Source organism: Hydra vulgaris, chromosome 12 (assembly GCF_038396675.1).
Source record: "Hydra vulgaris chromosome 12, alternate assembly HydraT2T_AEP".
Lineage (NCBI taxonomy): Eukaryota > Metazoa > Cnidaria > Hydrozoa > Anthoathecata > Hydridae > Hydra > Hydra vulgaris.
Window position 1 is genome coordinate 80,747,501 of NC_088931.1, and position 22,737 is coordinate 80,770,237.

Sequence of the window (22,737 nt, forward strand, 5' to 3'; positions counted from 1 at the left end):
TGAACTGTCCTTCATCTTTTTGGGACTTTATCGACCAATTTAAATCTTTCATTGAATTTGTTTGCCAAATATATGTAGTCAACAACTGCTTTGAACTGGCAATTAAACTTGTGTCAGAGTTTGTTAATTCTATTCACAATGATGAGAACAGGCAAGATATAATGTTGGCCGTTCAGCAAAGTAGGGATTAATTCAGGGAGTTCGAAAAGGGACAAACAACTGAAAGTGGCAAAAAAACAAAGCGTAATTTGGATAATATTTATTTGATTTTCCACAAAAAACATGAAGAAAGGCTTGTTGAGTTATAGTTTTACAAACTGTTTTTGATGAAAATTTTGTCTTGATTACTTACTAATTTATCATTGTTGACCTTAAGAATGTCGTTATATATTTTTCTTAGTAGAAAATTTAACTATCTCAGGTACTTGAGAATGAGCAAAATAAAATTGTTTCATTAAAACGCATATTTTGCGAGGCCTATATAAAAATTTAATCAAACTTTATGTAAAAATAAAACTTCAAGGCAGATGGTACATACATATTTTGTGAAGAAATAAATAAAATGGAGGGCTGGGAGGGATGGGTGGAAGAAATGAACCCTCTGCCGCCTATTGCTAGGGATTCCCTATATTAGAAATTATTTTTAAAATTGAATTTTGGCTTATATTTATCTTCATAAACAAGAATTTGATAAAATTTGTCACAGAAAGTTAGAGAGAAAAAAAAATTGGTTAATTGATATATCCATAAAATTACTAAAAACTAGCACGTTTTGCCCATTTTTGCAGGGTCAAACCAATGATCTTTTTTAAAAACTTTCTTAAAAATTTTCCAACCAATTCCAAATAAATATATAGGCCTTTTAGAGTTTATAGAAAAAAAGGAGGGTTTTATTTCAATGTTTAAAGCCTTTTTTAACCAAAAAGTTTCGGGGTTTCGGAGCAAAAATTTTAAAAGCTGGGACCTTAAAAATGGATTTCAAAAATATTTTTTTAGCGTAAAATCATTTTTATCCAACTGGTCAACTAACCAATGTGGTTGGGATTAAATTTGAAAAAATTGTTGAAAAATGATGCACCTATATATATATATATATATATATATATATATATATATATATATATATATATATATATATATATATATATATATATATATATATATAGATAGATATATATAGATATATATAGATATATATAGATATATATAGATATATATAGATATATATAGATATATATAGATATATATAGATATATATATACGTAAACATACAGTACAAATATAAAAATTACCTTCATGAAGTGGAATCAAAGCTTGTATACTACCAAATATACTCATTAAATCATTATTTTCCAATAGTTTAAGTTTTGACACGGGATTGAAATACGCCTAATAATAATAATAATTTAAACTCATTATTGGCATGATTGGCTATGAATCAAATTGACCATAAGAAAGTCATCAAACAGGATGGGACAAACAACTACCAATCATCAAATTGATAAGACTTGATAAGCCAACTAGCAATCGTCAAACAGGATGGGAAAATAAATACCAACTATGAAATAGATGGGACAAACTTCAATAAATTTATGTTTATTTTATGATAACAAATAAACTCTAGCAAAATATTTTGGTTTTATTACAGCTCTGCATTTCATGTAGATACTTTTATCAAAAAGATTAGGAAAAAATCTTGTGTTGGTTTTACAGCAAGCAATAAATGCTGATTGAAACTCACAGAACACATAAACAAACACCTCCTGAACATTAACTAACACCTCCTGGACATAAACAAACACCTCCTGAACATAAACAAATACCTCCTGAACATAAACAAATTTTACTGCAGTATGGAGTAGGCGTAAATTGCAGGGTAAAGCATAAATGGCGATGATGTTTATCTGACGGGATAAACTAGGTATTAGTGCTGAGCCTCTTCGAAACGCCAGTAATAACAAATGCGATTCTGAAGAGAAGTTTTTTACCACCACTACATAAATTATGCAAAAGCAATAACATTTTTTCTTATCTTATACCTCCTATCACTTAATATTTATTTATTTTTAAATAGTGATATCTCTATGCATATGTATATTTGTGTTAAAGTAAGTTAAACACTTGTATTTAATGAAGATTTTTGTTTACTTATATGTCCTGTTTTGTTTTAGGTATACTTAAACAATAAAATTACTTTTGACTATGATTGTGTATAAACTTTTTCTTCTTAAAATAAATTTGTGTTTATTCTGAACATCTGTTCATTTTTCTTTGTTTTTTATTAGTTATCCTCCTTTATATAAAAAGTTTTTTCAACAGAAATGTTTCATATTTCTTTGTGGGCTTTCATTGCTCAGTCTAGTTCAAGCACCGCAGATTACCTGCATCAAATATAACAAAAAAATACCTCCTGAAGCAACTTTAAATCTTCAACTAAATCAATTTCACCACAACAAAGTTCATAAATTGCCTTAAATTAAAAAAGAAATAAACAGTATAAATTTAATATAAACAGAATATTGCCTTAAATTAAAAAATTAAATAAACAGTTTTTAAGTTTATACTTTTTTAACTTACAGTTAAAAAAGTACATACTTAAAAAATTAGAATAAAAAATTTGCTATAACATAATAACCTCTTGTCTCCTTATTTGCTGAGGAGTCCAATCACGAACGTCTCTCTCTAAAGATTCTACCCACAACTGGAAAATATTAAATAAAATATTATGAGCAAATTACTTGAGTAGAAACTTTAAAAAAATAATGGCAACATGTGGTTTGATTGAACAATTTAAAAAATAAACAAATATGACCTAATAAATTTCTTGTAACACAAGATAATTAGATCTTAATATATGCTCTACATGGTCATTGTTTCGAAGTAGTTAACACCAAGTACACTACCAGTCAAAAGTTTGGGTTAAATTAATAAATTTAACAATATGCAAAACAAAAGATTTTTCTCCCCATAGGTATTAGCAAAATAGGCAAATTAAATAGGGAACACTTTCAAAAATAATGCAGAATCTTTTTTAAGTTAACTTTTATAACAGCAGCACATGCTCTGTGCATCCACTCAATTTCTGCAAGATTGATCAATCTTGCAGAAATTGAGTGGATGCACAGAGCAACATGAATGAAAGATTTTTGTTTTTTCAACTTTTCAAAATGAATGAAAGATGTTTTTTTTTTTTAAAATGTCCAATTTTTATCTTTTTATGGGCATTTCAATCTTTTAACTTTGTTTAGCTTGCTTAGTAATGGCTTCTTGGCAGTGATACATTCTTTTAAATTGTAATTGCAAAAACGTTGTTTTACAATTGAAACATTAGTGTTTCCTGAATAGTGTTAAGCAAATTTTTTGTTAAGCAAATTTTGGGAGCAGCGTGAGTAATATCTTTTAATTTGAACACAGATGAATTTGCCATAAAGATTCAGATTTACTCAGTTTAAGTACAATATTTTTTACTTTGAAAACAGATGAATTTATCTTTATGATTTGGATTTACTCAGTGCAATATTTTTACTTTAAACACATATAAAAAGTGGTTTTTTGAACCAATTTTCTGCTTTTTGACCTGGCTTTCTTTAACCAAAACATAAAATAATGTTTTTTCAAAATTCAATATTAGGACAATATTTTTTGAATTATTGTAATGTACATGAAAATTATTTTATAAATGCCACAATATTTAACACAAACAATGTTTCAATTAACTTTCTGGATAAAAAACAAACAGTGAAAAATAATAATTACTTAATTTAATATTACATTATATACCCAACTATTAAAGCAAAATATATGCAAAATATTCAATATCGTAACAGCAATAAATATCCACTTAATGTTTACAAATTGGTATGTGCCTTATACATATATATATATATATATATATATATATATATATATATATATATATATATATATATATATATATATATATATATACATATATATATATATATATACATATATATATATATATATATATATATATATATATATATATATATATATATATATATATATATATATATATATATATTTATAATAAAATTTCTTCATAATCAAACGATAAAAAGATAGCATTTTATTTAATTCTCAGTAGAAAAAAAAGAATCATTAGCAATTTATTTACTAGTCAGTAGAGAAAAGAATCATTAGCAATTCATTTGATTGTTTTGTAACATTTTTAAACATTTTTGTTGTTTAACTTTTTTAGATTTTGAATTGTAATACAATAACTGAATAAGCTATACAATACAAAGTAGTATTATAAAATGTATAAACTTATTTCTTAAAAATTAAATTAAAAAAAAAAAAAAAAAAAAAAGTTTTAATAAGAAAAAACTTAATTTAGTTAATTTTTTTTTCATCTACGCTTAGAAGTTCAACAAAAGCAATTTTTATCAGCTGCATGCCAAATTTTCATACTTCCTGCATTACTACTATTTTTTTTCATGTCACCAAGAGATAAATATTTTAATTCAATAATAATTGCTGTTTATACAAAAAAAACCTATTACTTATACTGTTCTCACAATGCAATTTTGTATACTTTTATTGGGATATTATACCTACTATGCAACTTTGTACCTTTTTCCAGAAATAATAAATAAACACAAACCTTAGAACTTCTGCGCCTTGTTGGAGTTGTGCACTGCTTGTATTTTTTAAAGGTAAAATGAGTTGGTATATTCTGATTAGCAGAGTTAGGCAAATTGAGACTCGATGATCTCTATAATACAAAACAATTAAAAGTTGCACTAGTTTATTTACAAACTTGCTAAATCTTACTAAAAACATTATATGGAAATAATAACTTTATATGGAAGATTTTTCATTGCTTAAACATAAATTTTATTTAGTGCAATTTACAAAAATTGTTTTCACCCTTTTAAAACCTGTATTTTCATTATTTACAAATGTAAATACAAATAAGTAACTAACAAAAAAAAGTGTTAATTACTTATCTAATTTCTTTTAATAACAACTAAGACTACGTCTACGGCTGCTACTACTGCTACTACTACTACTACTACTACTACTACTACTACTACTACTACTACTACTACTACTACTACTACTACTACTACTACTACTACTACTACTAGTAAACCTAATCATTACCCATCAGGACAGACAACACCTCTACACCCCTAGACAACACCTCTAGCTTTTTGTTATCTATACTTGTTTATATTACACAAGAAATCTAAAATTCTGGACAATAAAATAAATATTTGAAAGTTATTGTTTATCATGCTGGTAATCATTTTACTTGTTTATATTGACTAAAATTATAAAAAGAACACTTTAAAACTTTAACTTGGTTGTATATAAAAAACAACAGACCACTGTTTGATGTTCAATACTTTTTTTTTTAAACCTCATAAATACTTCCACTATTTTCCTTTTTAGCATTTTAAATTACAAATATTTAATATATTAAAACAAATCAAATAGTGCACATAACTGAAAAAAACTATTGTTATAGTGGTTTAGTCTAATGAAGACATTACTTTTTTATTAATAAAAGTTTTTAACATAATGCTAAAAACAATTTTGTGAGAAAAAGTGAGGAGTTTGAAAATTCCTGCATTTGAAGTAGATCGCATAATAAAACTTGATGGCATAGCAAAAGTTGAGAAATACATAAGATAGTAAGCATCGAAGAAATGTTATGTAAAACACAACTTATGGCAACAGGAAAATACAGGTTTTAAAAGAGTGATAAGCCTCTGTATACTGCATTAAACAAAATGCTTATGTTTAAGTAATGAAAAAAACTTTATGACTTCTGTATAAAAGTATTTAAACTATTTGGCAAGTGTTGCAAAAAACATAAATTTTTAAAGATGTAACTTTTAAAACAATGTTTCAGATTTAAAAAACTTTAAATTTTATAATATATAAAAGTAAAGGCAAGAAATTAAATCTTATAAATTTTAAATATAAAAATATTTATAACCTAGTTTAAAGAAGCAATTCAAAACTTTATATAAAAAAAAAAGAAAGAATCCATTAGAACAAAATGTATGGATGAAAAATAAACAATATAGTTATGACGTTAATTTTCTATAATCTATGTTAAAAACTTTTCAACAATAAAAACTTTGAATTAAATATAACAAAAGAAAAAACTCTCAATGTGACATCATTATTACATCATTTTTCTAATTTCTTAAATGATGTCAAACATTTAAAGACTTTTCATTTGATATTATGAAAAATATTTTTAGTGAAATTTTTTGCTAAAATTTCATTTTTAAAACTTTTAATATTACAAACTATCAAATCAATATTTTATTACAAAAATATTATTACCTCTTTATTTCTTAATCCATCTATATTGTGGCTAAATATCATTGTACATAAAGTTGTTAACAGTTTAAAACTTAAGTCTTAATCAAACATCTCTAAACATGAATGTGCAGTGAAAAGATTAAAATAAAACAACATAAAACCATTGTGCTTTGATCAATGGAAATTAGACTATTAAATGGTAACAGAAATAGAAAAACCTTAACATAATGGTAATATTAGCCAAAATAATGAGTGATTAGCCAGCGTTACCAAAACATAGAGTGGTTATGTGAAAATATTTTAAAGGGGATAAAAAGAATAATATTCTATTTAAAAAAAGCTGATTGGATGTTCAAGATAATATTCAGTGTTTATAAAACATTTAATTAAAACTTAATATTTTATTAAACAAATAAGAAAAAATTAACTGCAAAAAAATTACCTGAACTGGAAACCCATTTTTTTTCAGAGAGCCTGGTGAAAATCCCTTAGCAAGAGCAGCAACTCTGGTACTGAACTTTTTCCTTGGAGCCTTCTGTTATATATATTAATATGTATTTATATATAAATTTATATATATATGAATATGTATTTATATATAAATTATATATGTATAATAACATATACAATTTATATATAAATACATATTCATATATATATATATATATATATATATATATATATATATATATATATATATATATATATATATATACATATATATATATATATATACATATATATATATATATATATATACATATATATATATATATATATATATATATATATATATATATATATATATATATATATATATATATATATATATATATATATATATATATATATATAAAGAGAGAGCGGAATTTTACTTTGTTAAAAATAAAAGGTTTTCAAAAGTTGAACAAACTAATTAAAGATTAAAAGATTAAAAATAAAATTAATATTTTTTACTTTTTTTATTACAAAAATTTATTACATGCCAAAAATGCTTTTAAATAGACATTTAAAAAAGACAAGCCAATAGAAGTTTAAGAAGATTAGAAAGAGATGTAATAATAAGTTATTAATTATTTTAGTAGTAAGTTATGTTTTTAACTATTTATAAGCTTTAAATAAGACAGGCTATTGAAAGAATAATATATACTATATAACACTATATAATTAAATATAAAGTACTATATAATTAAAAACTATAAGTTATGATAATTATTATAACAATTTTACTTTTTTAAATATAATGAATTTTCTAATACTTTGCACATTAAAAAAGTTTTTATTTTTTTTTAAAAGTTTAAGCAAAGTTATGACAAAAAGTTTAACAAGATGTTTAGAATTGAACTTGTGAAAGAGAAGAAAATAATTTGTCATCTTTATATGGTGACTTATAAAGTCACCATATAAAGATCACAACAAAAAAGTGAGTAAAAAATTTTAATACAAAAAGATTTATTTTTAAGAATATTATTTTATAAAGTACATTTTTTAATCTTTAATAAAAATGTAACATAAAAAAAAAAAAAAAAAAAGTTTAATTATCTAAAAGCTGTGCTACAAAATCCAAAGGTTTTTCTTTATTGACCAGGTATTGTGAACATTGTCTAAAAATTATTTGGTTTTAAAAATTATTAAAGTTTCTCTTTAAAAAAATAGTAAATTTCTCTTTGTCATATGCAAAAGTACTTATACCAAGCACCATATATTATTACTATTTAATTTTTATCATTAACATGATATCCAATCTATAAAATTTAGTTTAAACATAGAAAAATAAATAAAGCCAATTTTTTATTAAACAGATTTTGCAAGACTTTGCAATACTTTTTAAACATGAATATGTTTAATATAAAAACTAAAAAATAAACTGAAAACAAAAAAGAACTGAACCAACAAAAAAAAAAAATTTTTATTGGTCTTGATAAGTTCACAAGTTTCCTTATGTATCATTAGGCCTAATAATATATACGTAGCATTAAATAGCAAGAAAGATATAGAAGACTTTTGAAAAACTTTAATCTAAATTTTAAAGTATGAATCAGAAAAACATGGGAGAGAATTCCAAAGCACTAATGTTCAAGGAAAAAAACTCAATAAAACTTTTTTGAGCACAAAGGAATAGCTACAGTAAATAGATGCAACTTAGCTGATAAATGACACAAGAGTTTTGGTTGATGGAACAAGTTCTTATAGCTTGCTTGGGCAATGAAACTAGGTCGGTAATGAAGAAAAATAATGATCAGTCATGATATTCTCATTACCTACAAAGTGTCTATCAAAGTACCTACTTTAAAATTATGTATACTTTTAGACCTTGAAATCTAAAACTAATCCCTTCTATGAGAAAATTTAATAGAAACTATAAAACAACTCTGATTTTTTTTTTCCCAACCATTTTGAATTTCTGAAAAACCCCAATAAACATGCATTAGACTTTGAAGTAAAGAGATGCAGAATAACAAAAGATAACGCAAAACAAAAGCAAAAGCAAGAAAAATATATTTAAAATAAAAATAAAAATAAAAAAGACTAATAAAAAGCACAACAACTTTTATGATTCAGTGGACTGGTACACATTAATAAATTAAGTACAGTTATAAACTAGTCACACTTAAGGTTCTTGTCACAGGAACTCACTAAGTCTTTTGGTTGAGACCTCATGGGTTTGTGATGTGGCTGTGACCTAACATATTCTGAATGTGTCTAGAACCTAATATGTTCATATTTCAGATATTTCTAGTAAACATTAGGGTGGATCATATTTTTTAAATTTATTGTCACTACTATAAAAAGTTGCTATAATATAAAAAAAAAAAAAAAATGACAAATATTCGAGCTTCCTTCAACATCTTAGGGGAGTAACTTTTGTTTAAACTTTTTACATAACTCTTTTCTATGTAGTTCAAATTCACCAATACTTCAAATGGAATATTTCAAATTTTATTTAATTAACTTTACCCATATTTCTAACTTCATTTTTACTTTATCACTCACTGTTCTATTGTTTGAGGTTGGTGAATTATAATCATACGAGTTAGATGTCACGTAAAGAAGCGTGTTAAAATTCACACAATTTTTTAAGACTTTTAAGGGTTATTTTAATGACCATGTAGGTAAAGAATTTTCATAGGAGTTTTAATTTGTATATATATATATATATATAAAATTTTATGTAATTAGGGATACGGAGTCACAAAAGGACTCCGGCTTTATATCTCTACTTTTTCCAAGTCTGTAGTGTCCAGAAACTCTAAACATGATTGTTGACTTTTGATCTGCTTTAAGAAAAAAGTTCATGAGATTTAATGACTTGAAATTTAATGTTTTTAAGCCCAGAGTCCTTGCCGCCATTATACCTAAGGACTCCGGGTTCAAAAAATGATTGTTCCTCTAACCTAAAAGTCTTAATTTTTTTCCTATTAGTAGTCTATAAACTCATTTATATTTTTAGGGTTCCTGGATACCAAAAACTTGGATAAAGTAATCTTTTTGTGACTTTCAAATCTGAAGTCCTTTTTTGAAATTCATTATAGAATTGTTTGAATGTTTGTGTATTGATTTGTTGGCACTTGACATTTATGTTCACAAGCGAAAATAACTTTTTTAAATTCATTTTTTGTAAATGCGAATTTCGAATGATTTTTTAATCTTATTTTTTTTTAGATTGCATAATGAACTTGAAGAAAAAGTTTATCAAAACCAGAAGTGACACAAAACACTCAGTATTTGGCCAACCTTGTAAATTTCCAGAAAGCCAATTGCCGAAAAAAGCAGAAGTCTTTAAGCATTATCTATACATCAGGCAAAGACTTTCCCACAATCCTCAGACTCTGAAAAACCATCAATTAGAGACGTAAATAAGATAGTAGCTGATGATTAGGTAAACATATGGTCAAGAGCGGGGTTGCCAATAGCTTTATATAATGGCATTCTGAAAAGCTTAGATAAATTGGTTACTGATACAAAACGATTGAGGAAATATGTTGATGAAAAGAAAAATTCATCTATGTTTCATACAATAAAGTATTTGAAATTTGTCCTTGCAAATGTGTTAATTGTGGTACCAGGGACCAATCAAAATGCTATTGTTCCGTCAAAGTTCTTTTCAAAGAATGGGAGTTTTGGCTCGATCAAAAGAGTAATTGTAAAATGTGCATTGGCCAGATTGACCAAAAAAAACAACAGAATGACTCCAAAAGCAGAAATTTCGTAAAGAACTGGAAATTCAGTTTGGAAAAAAGTATCATACCAAGCTTTGTCAATGACAATAACTCTTTCCTGCAAGAACAATAAAGAAAGCAGTTGTTGTGATGATAATGAGGAATATGATGAAGCTACTGATTCAAAAGTCAGCTCACAGAGTGAATATGATCCCAAATATCGCAATGTATTTCAGTACAAAGAACTCTGTCAAATTATGGAACGAACAGGAGTTAGCAACCGAGATGTAAAATTGTTAACCCTTGCTTAAAAGATATATCATTCGATTCACCACAATACATATTAGATCCAGCAAAATTAAGAAGACAAAGAACCTGTGGCAACAAAAAGATGTCAAAGAACATGCAGAATTAGCCACAGAAATCATTGAAATCAGTTTTGATGGCTGTATAGACAAAACCCTAAGGTTAGTGGAACAAGACGATGGTAAAGTTAGCAGGGCCACTTCCAACAAAGAAGATCATTACGTTATCTGTTCATATCCTAACAGCGTCTACTTTGATCAGATTTGTCCACTAAGTGGTAAGGCAGTTGATGTTGCAAAAGAAATATTTTTTTTTAAATGACAGAAATTCTCTTGTGACTTTGCAAAGTGTTGATTGTGATGGAACCAATGTAAACATGGGCTGGAAAAATGGTATCATTCGTTTACTTGAATTAGCATATTAGCAAACCTCTTCAATGGTATTTGTTTGCTTCATTTGAATGAGCTTCCTCTCAGAAAAATTTTCACTGCACTTTTTTTTTTTTTTTTTTTTGTAATTCACCTACCCAAGGCCAAGAGGGCCATTACAGATGAGTAGGCTATTTGTGGTTAAAAACCCTCTCACAACTCTATAACTCCAAAACATAAACCTTAACAAACAAAGCCGCTGCACGGAGAAACTTGATGGCAGTATATCTGATCCTACTGTATTCAAAGGCATTCTTGATGAACAACTATTTTTTAATGTTCATTTTCTACCGATAGACTTTGCCAGTGTAAATGACGTACTCATTGAAATGTCTGATGATGTCATTCATGATTTCAGCTAAGATCAGAAATACTTACTTAAAACATGCAATGCTGTTATCCGAGAATTCCAAAATTTGGATGTAGAAACAAAGAAGTATTTAACAAATACTCCTCCCGGAAATCTTAACCATGCCAGGTGGCTCACACTTGCCAATCGCCTGTTTTGATTATACATGTTGACCATAAAACCCACAACAAGTCTGATAAAAATTATTGGATACATCATCAAAGTTTACTGTTTCTGTTGGTTTTTAATCAAGAAAAATTAGAAATGTGTTGAAGGAGCATGGACCTTATTCATGATTATGAAATGTATTAGTAGTCTTAATCAGCCTAATACAATACCAATCCCCCAGAAAGTATTGCAAAGAAACTGTTACTTCGCTCATCCTGAAAGTGTTTTGTTGTCAGTCATCAAAGATGAAAACAAAAAAATCATTGCATTTAGAAAAAAAGAGAATACCCATGGGGTACATACTTTGTCTCTACAAAAGATTTCTCGCAATTTCCATGCTTTCTCATATTTAGAAATGATCCACTGGTCAAATCTCTCCTCCTCTGATTTTATCTGAAGTGAACAATGAAGACCTCTTAATCAAGTTAAAAATGGCACTTTTCAAGTTCCTGTTCCAATGTTACAAATGACACTCTTCAGGTTTCAAATTCCTTCAACATTTTAATAATTGGCATTCCATGCCTTTTTTAAAATAATGAACATCTGGTTAAAGAAGTATCTATTGTATCCAAGATTGTCACAACCTATGAAAAATGTCAAGGAATGCTTGTTCCACTTCAAACTCGAAACTTAAATACCCAAAATTCAAAATTAAAAAGGACTTTATATAAAGATTTTGCATTTTCACATTCTTTTTTAGTATACAAATGCAGCTTTTATTTTTTACATGGTGTTTTTTTCTTATTTTCAGGTGATATGCATAACAGTGTATCTCATACCCATATAATACAAGCAAATGTTGCCCCCTTTAAACTAAATTCAAAGAGGCTAATATTTTTCAGGCAGTCATAATACATGGTATAGCAACTTTTCCCAGTAGTAACGAAGCAAAAATCAGAAAAATCAGAAGTATGACCCACCCTAAAAAAACATATCATTCCCATAAATTTTAAACACATTCCTTGACAACTGACACATTCTAGCTTCTTTTTTTTTAATTCACAAAAAAAAAAAAAAAAAAAATGTTGCTTCTTAAAAAATAAGTTATAAAAAAACTTCATCATGAGCTGTTTTAACTGCAAGTTTTTACTTAAACGCAAGATTGCTATTATTGACATTGCTACACAACAATAAGATCAAGAGCACAACAATAAGATCAAGAACACAACAATAAGATCATAAACACTATTTACAATTGGCATTAGTGGTAAAATATATTTGGTAAACAATAAACACATGTAAAAGTGTCTCCAATTCTTTTTCTAAGATTAAATATTATTGAGCACTTTCATGTGATGGGCCAAATAATGGTTCAGTGCAATTAACCAGGCAGAAAAATATATACTTTCTTGATTGTTATTTATTAAAAATTAACCAAAAAAAGTTCATCCTCTTTTACAACTGAAAATTGGATTTGTAATGGCTAAAATATCCAATTAAGTTGGCAATAAACTAAATTTGTCATTTCGTTGCCATGTTTTACAGTTTGGTTCACTTTTGAAAATAATGTTCCTTGAGTTTTTTTTTAGCACATGTGTAATAAAGCAGCAAATAAGGGTAAAATATATAATAATAAACCAGCAAATAACCTGATTTTCCTTGTCTTCCTGTAAATTTCTACTAGTTGTACTGCTGGTGGAAGGCTTCAAACGTTTCATTGGAGTGGGCTTAATAAATTAAAAAATAAATCTGTCATGGCATTTACTGTACTACTAACTTGATAAATTAACTTAATAACATAATCATATAACTCTTATAATAATTCCAAAACCAGGATAAATGGCTCAAGTATGAAAAATAAATAAAACAGTCTAGAAAAAAATAAAACCTGAAACCATAAAACCTAGTAATAATTAACTTAAAAGACTTGTGATAAAATCAAATATTTAAATAAATGCATTTTTAAAAAAAAAATGTAAACCAAAAACTTTTTCAAACTATTTAATTAATTCTCTTTCAAATGATGCAATTTTAATAAATATTAGAACTCCTACATCACAATCCTACATCACAATCTATTGTAAAGATTGAAACTAAAAACAAAATTTGTTAAATATTTCATAGTCTTCAATTAATTTTAATAAAATAACATCTTATTAAAATTCAATAACAATTATCAGTTTAAGGTGTAGTTTTTTTTATTATGAGTTTATTAAATAAATCAATGTTAAATAAAATATATATGAATATAACAGTATATTAAAATTATACTAATTAGTTGTTTTTAAATAAACATTAATACAAAAAAAAAAAAATTATAGACTCGAACCAAGATTTTAAAATTCAAATTTACCATAACACCCTCAAAACTTGCCAATGATAAGTTACTACTGCGCATTCTCTATTTGAAAAAAAAAAAAGTAAAGTAAAAAAGTCTAAGAATAGATGCTTCATGAAACATTTTAACATTAAATAAAAATTTTTCTTTAAAATTTCATTAAAAAAAAAAAAAGTTTCCTAATATTAAAACAAAAAACATAATAATTACAAATAAAAAATTAATTTGATACCAAGCATAAAAAATACCTTGAGTGATCGCTCCGAAACATTCATTTCATTTTGACTTCTGCATGATTTTATTTTTGGTTTGTGCTATTGTGAGAGAAACTTGCTCATTAAAAATTTACTCAAAAGAAAAAAAATTATATATATATACATGGCCGCCTGCAGAAATTTTTCGATGTTTCAGATAAGACACTTTCACAAATTGTGCAAACTTCAAACCTTGTGCAAAATGGCTTCAGAAGGAGCTGCTACATTTGAGGAAACTAATTATTGTTGTTTTTTTTAATTACTATTTAAAATTTTATTTGCAACTCTTTCTCAGCTGTTAACTCTAAAATAAGAACTTTGTGAAACAAGACCAATACTTAAGGAAACAACTTTTTGTTATACCACAATTTAATATTCACTGTTTCATTTTTGAAATGAGATTTAACTTTTTTAGGTATAGTGTTTGTTTTTTTTTGTTTGTTTTTTAAAGTGAAAGTAACAAGAATGTTTAAATAAGAAAAATATGACTATACTCAGAAGCTTGTAGTTGCAACTAATTTAATTAATAGCAGTTATTTGTCTTCAGTTAAAAAGCGTTGCAAAACAAGTGCGCATAATAAAGAAGATAAGATAAAGCTATATATTTTATAAATGCATATTTATTGTTTATAACTTTACATATTTAAATTTATATAAGTTTTACATTATAATTTCAAAATTACTACCACTGTTTCACAGAAAGTTTCTGCTCCACATAAGTTCATATCTTGTATACTTGTGCTCACTTTGTTTTCTTCATTTTTCTTTATTCTAGGAGATCTTCTAAGAAATCTATTATACATGAAAAAGATATGGGCAGTCTATAGATAACTCCATCCCTGATTATAACTATTTTAAAATTATAAAACTTTTTTTTAAAAGAAAAATACTTAAACATTTAATTTAAAAAAAAAAAAAATCTTTTACCTAAATGGCTTTGCACTCATGAAGAAATTTATTTTTTGTTAATAAGCTAAAACCTGAACATAAAAAAAAATAATTAAAAGTATATAATAGTTAGTATTAAAATCAATTTTTTTTTTCTTCTTTTTTAAAAAAAAATAAATAAAAATAAAACTTATATTTAATTTGGAAATGAAACTGCAATTATAATCAAATTATAGATTTCATTTATAAATCTAACTAATACGTTTCATATAATATATGAAATGTACTAATTTTATTAATACATTTCATATATTATATGAAAATATTATATGATATACATATATATATATTTGTGTGTGTGTGTGTGTGTGTGTGTGTGTGTGTGTGTGTGTGTGTGTGTGTGTGTGTGTGTGTGTGTGTGTGTCTGTGTGTGGGTATATATATATATATATATATATATATATATATATATATATATATATATATATATATATATAATATAATATATATATATATATATATATATATATTATAATAATATATATATATAATATATATATATTTATATGTGTATTTATATATATATATATATATATATATATATATATATATATATATATATATATATATATATATATATATATATATATATATATATATATATATATAATATCAATAAAGGCGTCGAATATTATAATATAGAATTTCCACAACAACAAAGCTAATCGCGGGACATTTAAAAATTAATAAAACAAATAAAACTCGCAAAGTCAAGGACTAATGACAACAGAAAACACATGATAACAAAACACTATTATGTTCCGAGAAAAATTTATTTTACAAACAAATTTGTCTGTTTATAATTATTCTTAAAAAAAATTTTTGATTTTTTTTCAATTTTCTTGATAATCGATTGGACAGTTGGACTCATATCATAAAGTTGATTGTATGAGTTACTTTTAGGACCTCCCCACTAGCGTTTAAAATTTAAAGCGTTTAAAATTTAAACGGTTTTAAAATTTTAATTTTAAATTTTAAAACCACGTATATTTTAGAAAACAATTAATTTTAGTGATTAATGGGCGCAGTTTTGTATATATGCATAAGTATATTTTCAAATTATTGATAAAAATGATTACAATGTAACGGTACCACTTCAATTGTGAAATAATTTAAACCAATTGTGTCGAAAATTATTGAGATATTTTGGAAAGAAGTTTTGTCAGTTAACGGTATAACAAACATGTTATACCGTTAACTGACAACACAAACCAGTAAAATCTCTGTTTAAAAACAAATTAACTTATCCGACTTTCAAAATAAACGGCTTATTTAATGGTTTAAAAATGGTAACTATAGGTTGTTAACACTTTTAAAAATACGTTATACATCAGATTTTTTTAATTAAAAGTGTTAAAGTATAAGTTATTCAATTACAAAAAATCAATTTTTAATGAAAAGTATACATCTCACAAGTATTGAATAACAAGTAGACATTGAAAAACAGTGGGCAAGTAGACACCGAACCCATCGGACCTTATGATTATGATCTAACCACTGAGCACTGAGCAGCTTCTAACCTTTGATAAAAAGTATTACAAAATAAATTTGTTTTAAAACATTTCTAAACTATAAACAAAAATATTTGAAAACTATAATTTTAAAAAAAAATTATAGAGCAGTCTTTTAACAAAATCTTGAAAAGGTAAGTGAGGCATGGTCTTATATATTACATAACGTTCTATTAGGCCACAGATAAAAAACTTGTGGTAAATAACGTTTCCCCGCCGAACTTGCATAAACTTATTAAAAGTCAGTAAGACACTCTTGCTTTAACCTCTAGGATAGAACTTTTATGTTTATCTTGAACCTCTGGTAATACGGACCATGATGGAATCCAGCCTTCATTTAAACCCATTTTCATTTTATATAAAACTATTTTAAGCGGTCTTGGTGTAATGAATCTAAACAAATTCTATTCCCAAGTAGCATCCAGCTTGATAAGTTGCTCTCAATGCAATCTGAGTTAATGCCGCGGAAGTGTGTGTTTGTGGTTGGTGGTTAGGTGATGATAAATATTGCCAATTGAGTCGTTTTTTGTTTTTTATTTGACATTTCTTGCTAGTTTTTGTGCAATCAAATTTGGAAAGCGACCAAGGATGCACATACACATTATAAGTAGAGTCTATATATTAGCTATTTTTTAATCCGATAAGAAACATGGTTTTATCATTTCGGCTATTTACTCTTCTCTCTGGCCTAAAAAATATATGTTTGCATTTAATTTTTGATTATAGTTTATTATTATAGGTATAGCAGTAGCAACTGTATGACAATTGTTGTCAAACGCAGTAGTGTCTCTTCAAAAAGCTCTTCAATGATATAATTTTTTTACTTATTTTCGTGGTTAAAAATAAAGCTGTTATCCTAGGTTTCGCATCCTAAAAAAAGGCAATTCTTAAACTTATTTTTGAAGTTGGGCAAAAAATACACAAGTATGCATGCTTGTTATTCAAACTTTTATTTAAAAAGTTAATATTTAGTAAAAAAATTTATATACATTTCTTGGAATGTCCAAACAATTAAAACCTACTTTTACTTGCTCAAACCTATTCATGTGTTTTTTAAGTTTACTATTAATGCAGGTCCTTCAAACATTGTTTTAATGACATATTCATTCTGTGTTGTTAAATACAAACTGTTATTGTATGAACAAACCTTCGAGTGCTTTGCTTGCTCGTCTTCATCTTTAAGTAATCTCTAAGCAAAATCTGTCATCTTATAAGGTGGCAACTGTACTTTACCTTTGAGACATTAATGGTTCAAAGGTAAAATACTGTTGCCACTTTATAAGATAATATAAAAAATAACATAATTAAAAAAAGACAACAGAAAAATAACTACAGCTTGTAATTATAGGCTGTAATTATTTTTCTTACCTCGCTTACTTTTGAAATGCAATGCAGCACAATACACACTATCTGGTCCATTAGACCATAGTAATATTTGTTTACATTACTTAAATAATAAATTATTACTGCCGCCAATTTTAAAGTTTTACTTTTAATGCATTTTTATCATTTCAGGCTTTTATTTTTTTTTTATCTTATTTCCTGCCAGTTGATTACCATCTAGATCTACATGGTTTTTCTTCACAGCTTTACATTTCTTTTTTCTCAACTTAATTTGCATTTATTTAATCCTTTTTTTATTTTGGCTTGGGTCATTTGGATTAGTATCACTGCTTTTCTATGCAATTCATCTCATTCGGAATCAGATTTACATATCTTATTGTCAGCTCTTTTTTTTGTTGTTGCATCAATTCAGCCATTTAATTGAGTTGCTAAGCAATTTTATAATAACTATTATCTTACAAACGCTTTTCACTACCATATTTGACATAGTTGCCATATTTGACTTGTCCATTGTTATGTTGAAAAGACTGAACACCATTTATAAATGACTATTAATTTAGAAAGACAATAAAAGTGACAAAATTGTGGTTAAACTTAAGATAAATCAAACATATTTTCGCGCGTAAACAAATTTGTTTTTAATTTCGAATTTTCGAAGTTATTAGACTTAATATGCGCTGTAATATCAAGTCTAATAATGCATTAATGATAATTAATGATGCAATAATGCATTAGTGTTTAATAACGGAAGTAAAACTTTTTGTTAAACTTTTTTTTAGATTAAAGTGTTAACCATAGTTTGACATATTGCTTTAAAATTAAAGTTTAAAATTATGAATAAAATCAAAAAGTAGCTGCCAAACCCCCAAAAGAGAATCTTTTGGAAACCTTTTTTTTAGAAAAATTTTTGAACCGGAAAAATATATTGAACATAGAAATGTCATAATACTTCCAAGTTATATCAAATTAAAATTAAAAAGGTGTGATTCATAATTTTTTTGTTTTGTTTTGTAATAAACCTGTGACTGTATTAATACAGCTAGTGTGATTTACACACTGAAACAGCCATTCGCACATTGAAACAGCCATTCACACACTAAAACAGCCATTCGCAAAAATAAGTTGCTTTATTTATAGTTCTTTTGTAAGTGTTTGTTAAGTTTGTTTTTAAACTGATTTAAGCTATGAGAATGTACTACTTCCACCGGTAATTTTGCGCAATTTTTCTAGCGTAAATTACGCAACTTTTAAATTAAGTTTTAGTAATACAATTAACTAAAGTTGGTGCTGATGCAAATAATAAGCAAATTAATGTTCATTTTGTAATGACCAAATATTATATCTAGATGAACTGCAACGTAAATAACGTTTTGATACCTTAGATTTTTGTTCGATCTACCCACAGATTTAACAGGAGTTAGTAATAAGTCATAAGTCTGAACAACTTTAACAACTTGAACAATAAAAAATGAAGTTGTCCTCATCTAATGTTATTAACAAGTTGCAGTTTTAATCATCTTTAGTTTTTGTATTTTAACGCTAAATTTTAAATAAAAAGATGAATTATATAAGTTGTAAACTAACAATGTGATAAAAGGGTATGCACGGTTAATAACATGGTACTCAATGTTCACGCATTAAAAGTGATGGCTGGATGTCAGCTGTTGCCAATCAAATAAGGATTTTGACTTTGTCATCTTGACCAATAAACTATACTTGCTTCATATCCGATAACAAGTGATTCTTCAAAGTATGCAAGGGTAGTTGTAGATCGATAAAAAATAAAAAAACTCGGGGACTCGTAGAAGACCGTTAGGTCTTGTCGTCGAGAACCGCTAACAAAAATGTGATAATTTCTCGTAATATTTGTAAAAGATAAACAAGATAATTACAAATTTTTTCTTTACAATAAAAGTTTACTGAAATTATTTAAATCTGATATAATATATATCCAAAAAAAAAATATTGGATAAAAGTCTTAGTATATATATAAATTTTTAAAAGTTTTTTGATTTTTTTTTTTTTTTTTTTTTTTTTTTTAGTATTGTATTTGCCGATGGAAAATAATTTACACTCGTAATTTATAAAAACAAATATTTACATGACTGGGGCTTGAAGAAGACAAAATTCATCTTATCATTAAGCCCCCCCCCCCCTCCCAAAAAAAAAAATTCATATTCAACAAATAAAATGTTTTAACAAAATGCAAAAAATAAAATATATAACGCTTAAAATATTTAGTAATTCAAAGAGTATTTATATTTAAGAACTGATTAGTAAAATAAGATGATATATAAGTATTAATATTACAAAAAGAATTTACAATAACTTTTTTTAGTAAAAATTGAAATTATAAAATTTTACAATATTTTTAGTAATTAGTATTTCAAATAATAAAACTTAAAAAAATCGTTTGTAAATTCAAAACTTATAAGATAAGAAATACATTTTTAATAGCAGACTATTGTTTAGAATATTAAATATAATATTAAAGAGTAATTAGTAGGTTAATTTTTGTTTTTGTTTGCTAGTTTAAAAAGCTTTTTAGAAGAACTTTAATTCATTTTCATGTATCATCAGTAATTGCTTAAGTTTTGTTTTAAACTGGTTTAAAGAATAATTAGATTTCAGCTCATTATTTAATATTGTATTCCACAGCTTAGGACCTCGGTTAGCAATTGAGAATTTGGTTGCTGAATAATGTGTTTTGGATTGAATGTAATTGTTTTTTGAAAATCTGGTAGGGTATATGTGGTTTATTTTTTCAAAAAGTGAATTAAATAACATTGGTGATATTTTTTTATCAAGTTTAAACATGAAGATAAGAATATGGTAAAGGTTTAGTTTATATACATTTAGAATATTAAGTTTATTAAATAATGTTTGATGTGAGAGAAACGGTCTACGTTTGTAATTATCCTTATAGCCTGTGTTTGTTTACTAAACATTTTTTTTACTTTTGTTGCGTTTGTGCTGCACCAAGCAACGTTTGCATAATTTAAGTAGCAATGAATTAAAGAAAAATATAAGTTTTTTAAACAAGATAGATTTAAAAACTGCTTGGCTTTATACAAAACACCTATATTTTTTGATATTTTATTTTCAATTAGACCTATGTGGTCCCTCCAGGTTAAATTTTCATCCAGAACCACACCTAAAAATTTTATTGATTGCTCTCTTTTTAATAATGCGTTATCAATAAAAAGATCAGGCAGTTTTAATGGAATATCTTGTTTTTTATGAAGACGATGGAACAAAGTGTATTTGGATTTATTGATGTTCAAAGATAGTTTGTTTGATTTGAACCATTGGGTTAATTTTTCAAGTTCTTTGTTTACTGTTTGAAATAATTTACTGATATCTTTACTAGAATAAAACAAGTTTGTATCATCTGCAAACAAAATTAAGTTTAAAATGTTAGAAAATTTATATAAGTCGTTAATATAAACGAGAAATAAAAGTGGTCCTAAAATTGATCCTTGAGGAACACCACAGGTGATTGACTTATATTCCGTTTTTCCGCTATCATATGAAATAAACTGCTTTCTATTAGACAAGTAACTATCAAACCAGGACAAATTAGTATTTATTATACCATAACTTTTCAGTTTGGATAGAAGGATTTGATGATTGACAGTGTCAAAAGCTTTACTTAAATCGATAAATACACCTAGGGTATACTTGTCTTCATCAAACCCTTTAAATATATCATGAACAAGGTGAGTGATTGCATGATCAGTTGAATGACCAGATTTAAATCCAAACTGTTTATGAAAAAGAATATTATTAACATTTAAAAAGGAATATAGTCTATTATACATAACCCGCTCTAATATTTTAGAAAAACAAGAAAGAATTGAGATTGGTCTATAATTCGTAACATCGGAAGGATCACCTGATTTTAACACTGGAATGACTTTTGCAATTTTTAGGTTATCTGGAAAAACGCCTTGTTTTAGAGATAAATTAAAAATATGTAGTAATGGAATTGTAATTTGTTTTATTGATTTGATAATGACATTACTACTTATATCATCAAATCCTAAACTTTTATTGGGTTTTAATAAAGAGACTGCGTCTAGTAATTCTTTTTCTTTAAGTTTATAATTAGACATAACATTAAGGTTGGTTGAGGTTAAGTACGAACTAAAGTGTGATTGAGTAGTTGCTATATTAGATGATAAAGTAGGACCTATATTTACAAAAAACTGGTTAAGTGTTTCAGCGACTAAGGATTTATTTACAATTTGTTTGTTATTAAATTTAAGATTTAGAGGAAGTAAATTTCTGTATAAGCTTTTTTTTCCAATTACCTCCTTAATAATATGCCAAGTTTTTTTAGAATCATTTTTGTGCTTTATTAATTGTTCAGAATAGTAACGTTTCTTTGAGCGTTTTAAAATTGACTCAAATAGCCGTTTATAGTTTTTATAGGTAGTTTCATTTTTAAGAGTTCTTTTTTTAAGAAACTTGTTATATAAGCGTTGTTTTTTTTTTGAAGATTTAAGAATGCCCTTCGTGATCCAAGGGTTTAAAAGTGTTTTTGTTTTGATTACTTTAGTAACTTCTGGGAATGCCTTGTTATAAAGATTAAGAAACTCTGTTAGAAAAATATCATACGCTTTATTGGCGTTTAGATTTAGTTTTAGGGTGTCCCAGTTAACACAGGATAGAAGCTTATAAAA

At 26.0% G+C, this 22,737-nt stretch overlaps 1 protein-coding gene across 4 annotated transcripts in view; it reads right to left on the reverse strand.

Moving 5' to 3' along the window:
* The window catches only part of LOC100199727 (rho guanine nucleotide exchange factor 3), a 39,350-nt gene extending 24,101 nt beyond the window's left edge, over positions 1-15,249 (reverse strand). The window contains exons 1-10 of one of the 4 annotated variants that reach the window (XM_065814619.1): positions 15,177-15,249; positions 14,939-15,041; positions 14,244-14,309; positions 14,011-14,058; positions 13,307-13,384; positions 6,749-6,841; positions 4,628-4,738; positions 2,636-2,701; positions 2,408-2,470; positions 1,293-1,389 (exon numbers count right to left, since the gene is read on the reverse strand). In XM_065814619.1, coding sequence (XP_065670691.1) covers positions 1,293-1,389; positions 2,408-2,470; positions 2,636-2,701; positions 4,628-4,738; positions 6,749-6,841; positions 13,307-13,384; positions 14,011-14,058; positions 14,244-14,309; positions 14,939-15,041; positions 15,177-15,196 — 745 coding nt within the window. In that variant the 5' untranslated portion in view covers positions 15,197-15,249. Of the gene's footprint in view, positions 1-1,292; positions 1,390-2,407; positions 2,471-2,635; positions 2,702-4,627; positions 4,739-6,327; positions 6,482-6,748; positions 6,842-13,306; positions 13,385-14,010; positions 14,059-14,243; positions 14,310-14,935; positions 15,042-15,176 lie in introns of those variants that run through there. The other 3 variants (XM_065814618.1, XM_065814620.1, XM_065814621.1) reach the window with 3 other exon arrangements.
* Between the last annotated feature and the right edge of the window lie 7,488 nt (positions 15,250-22,737).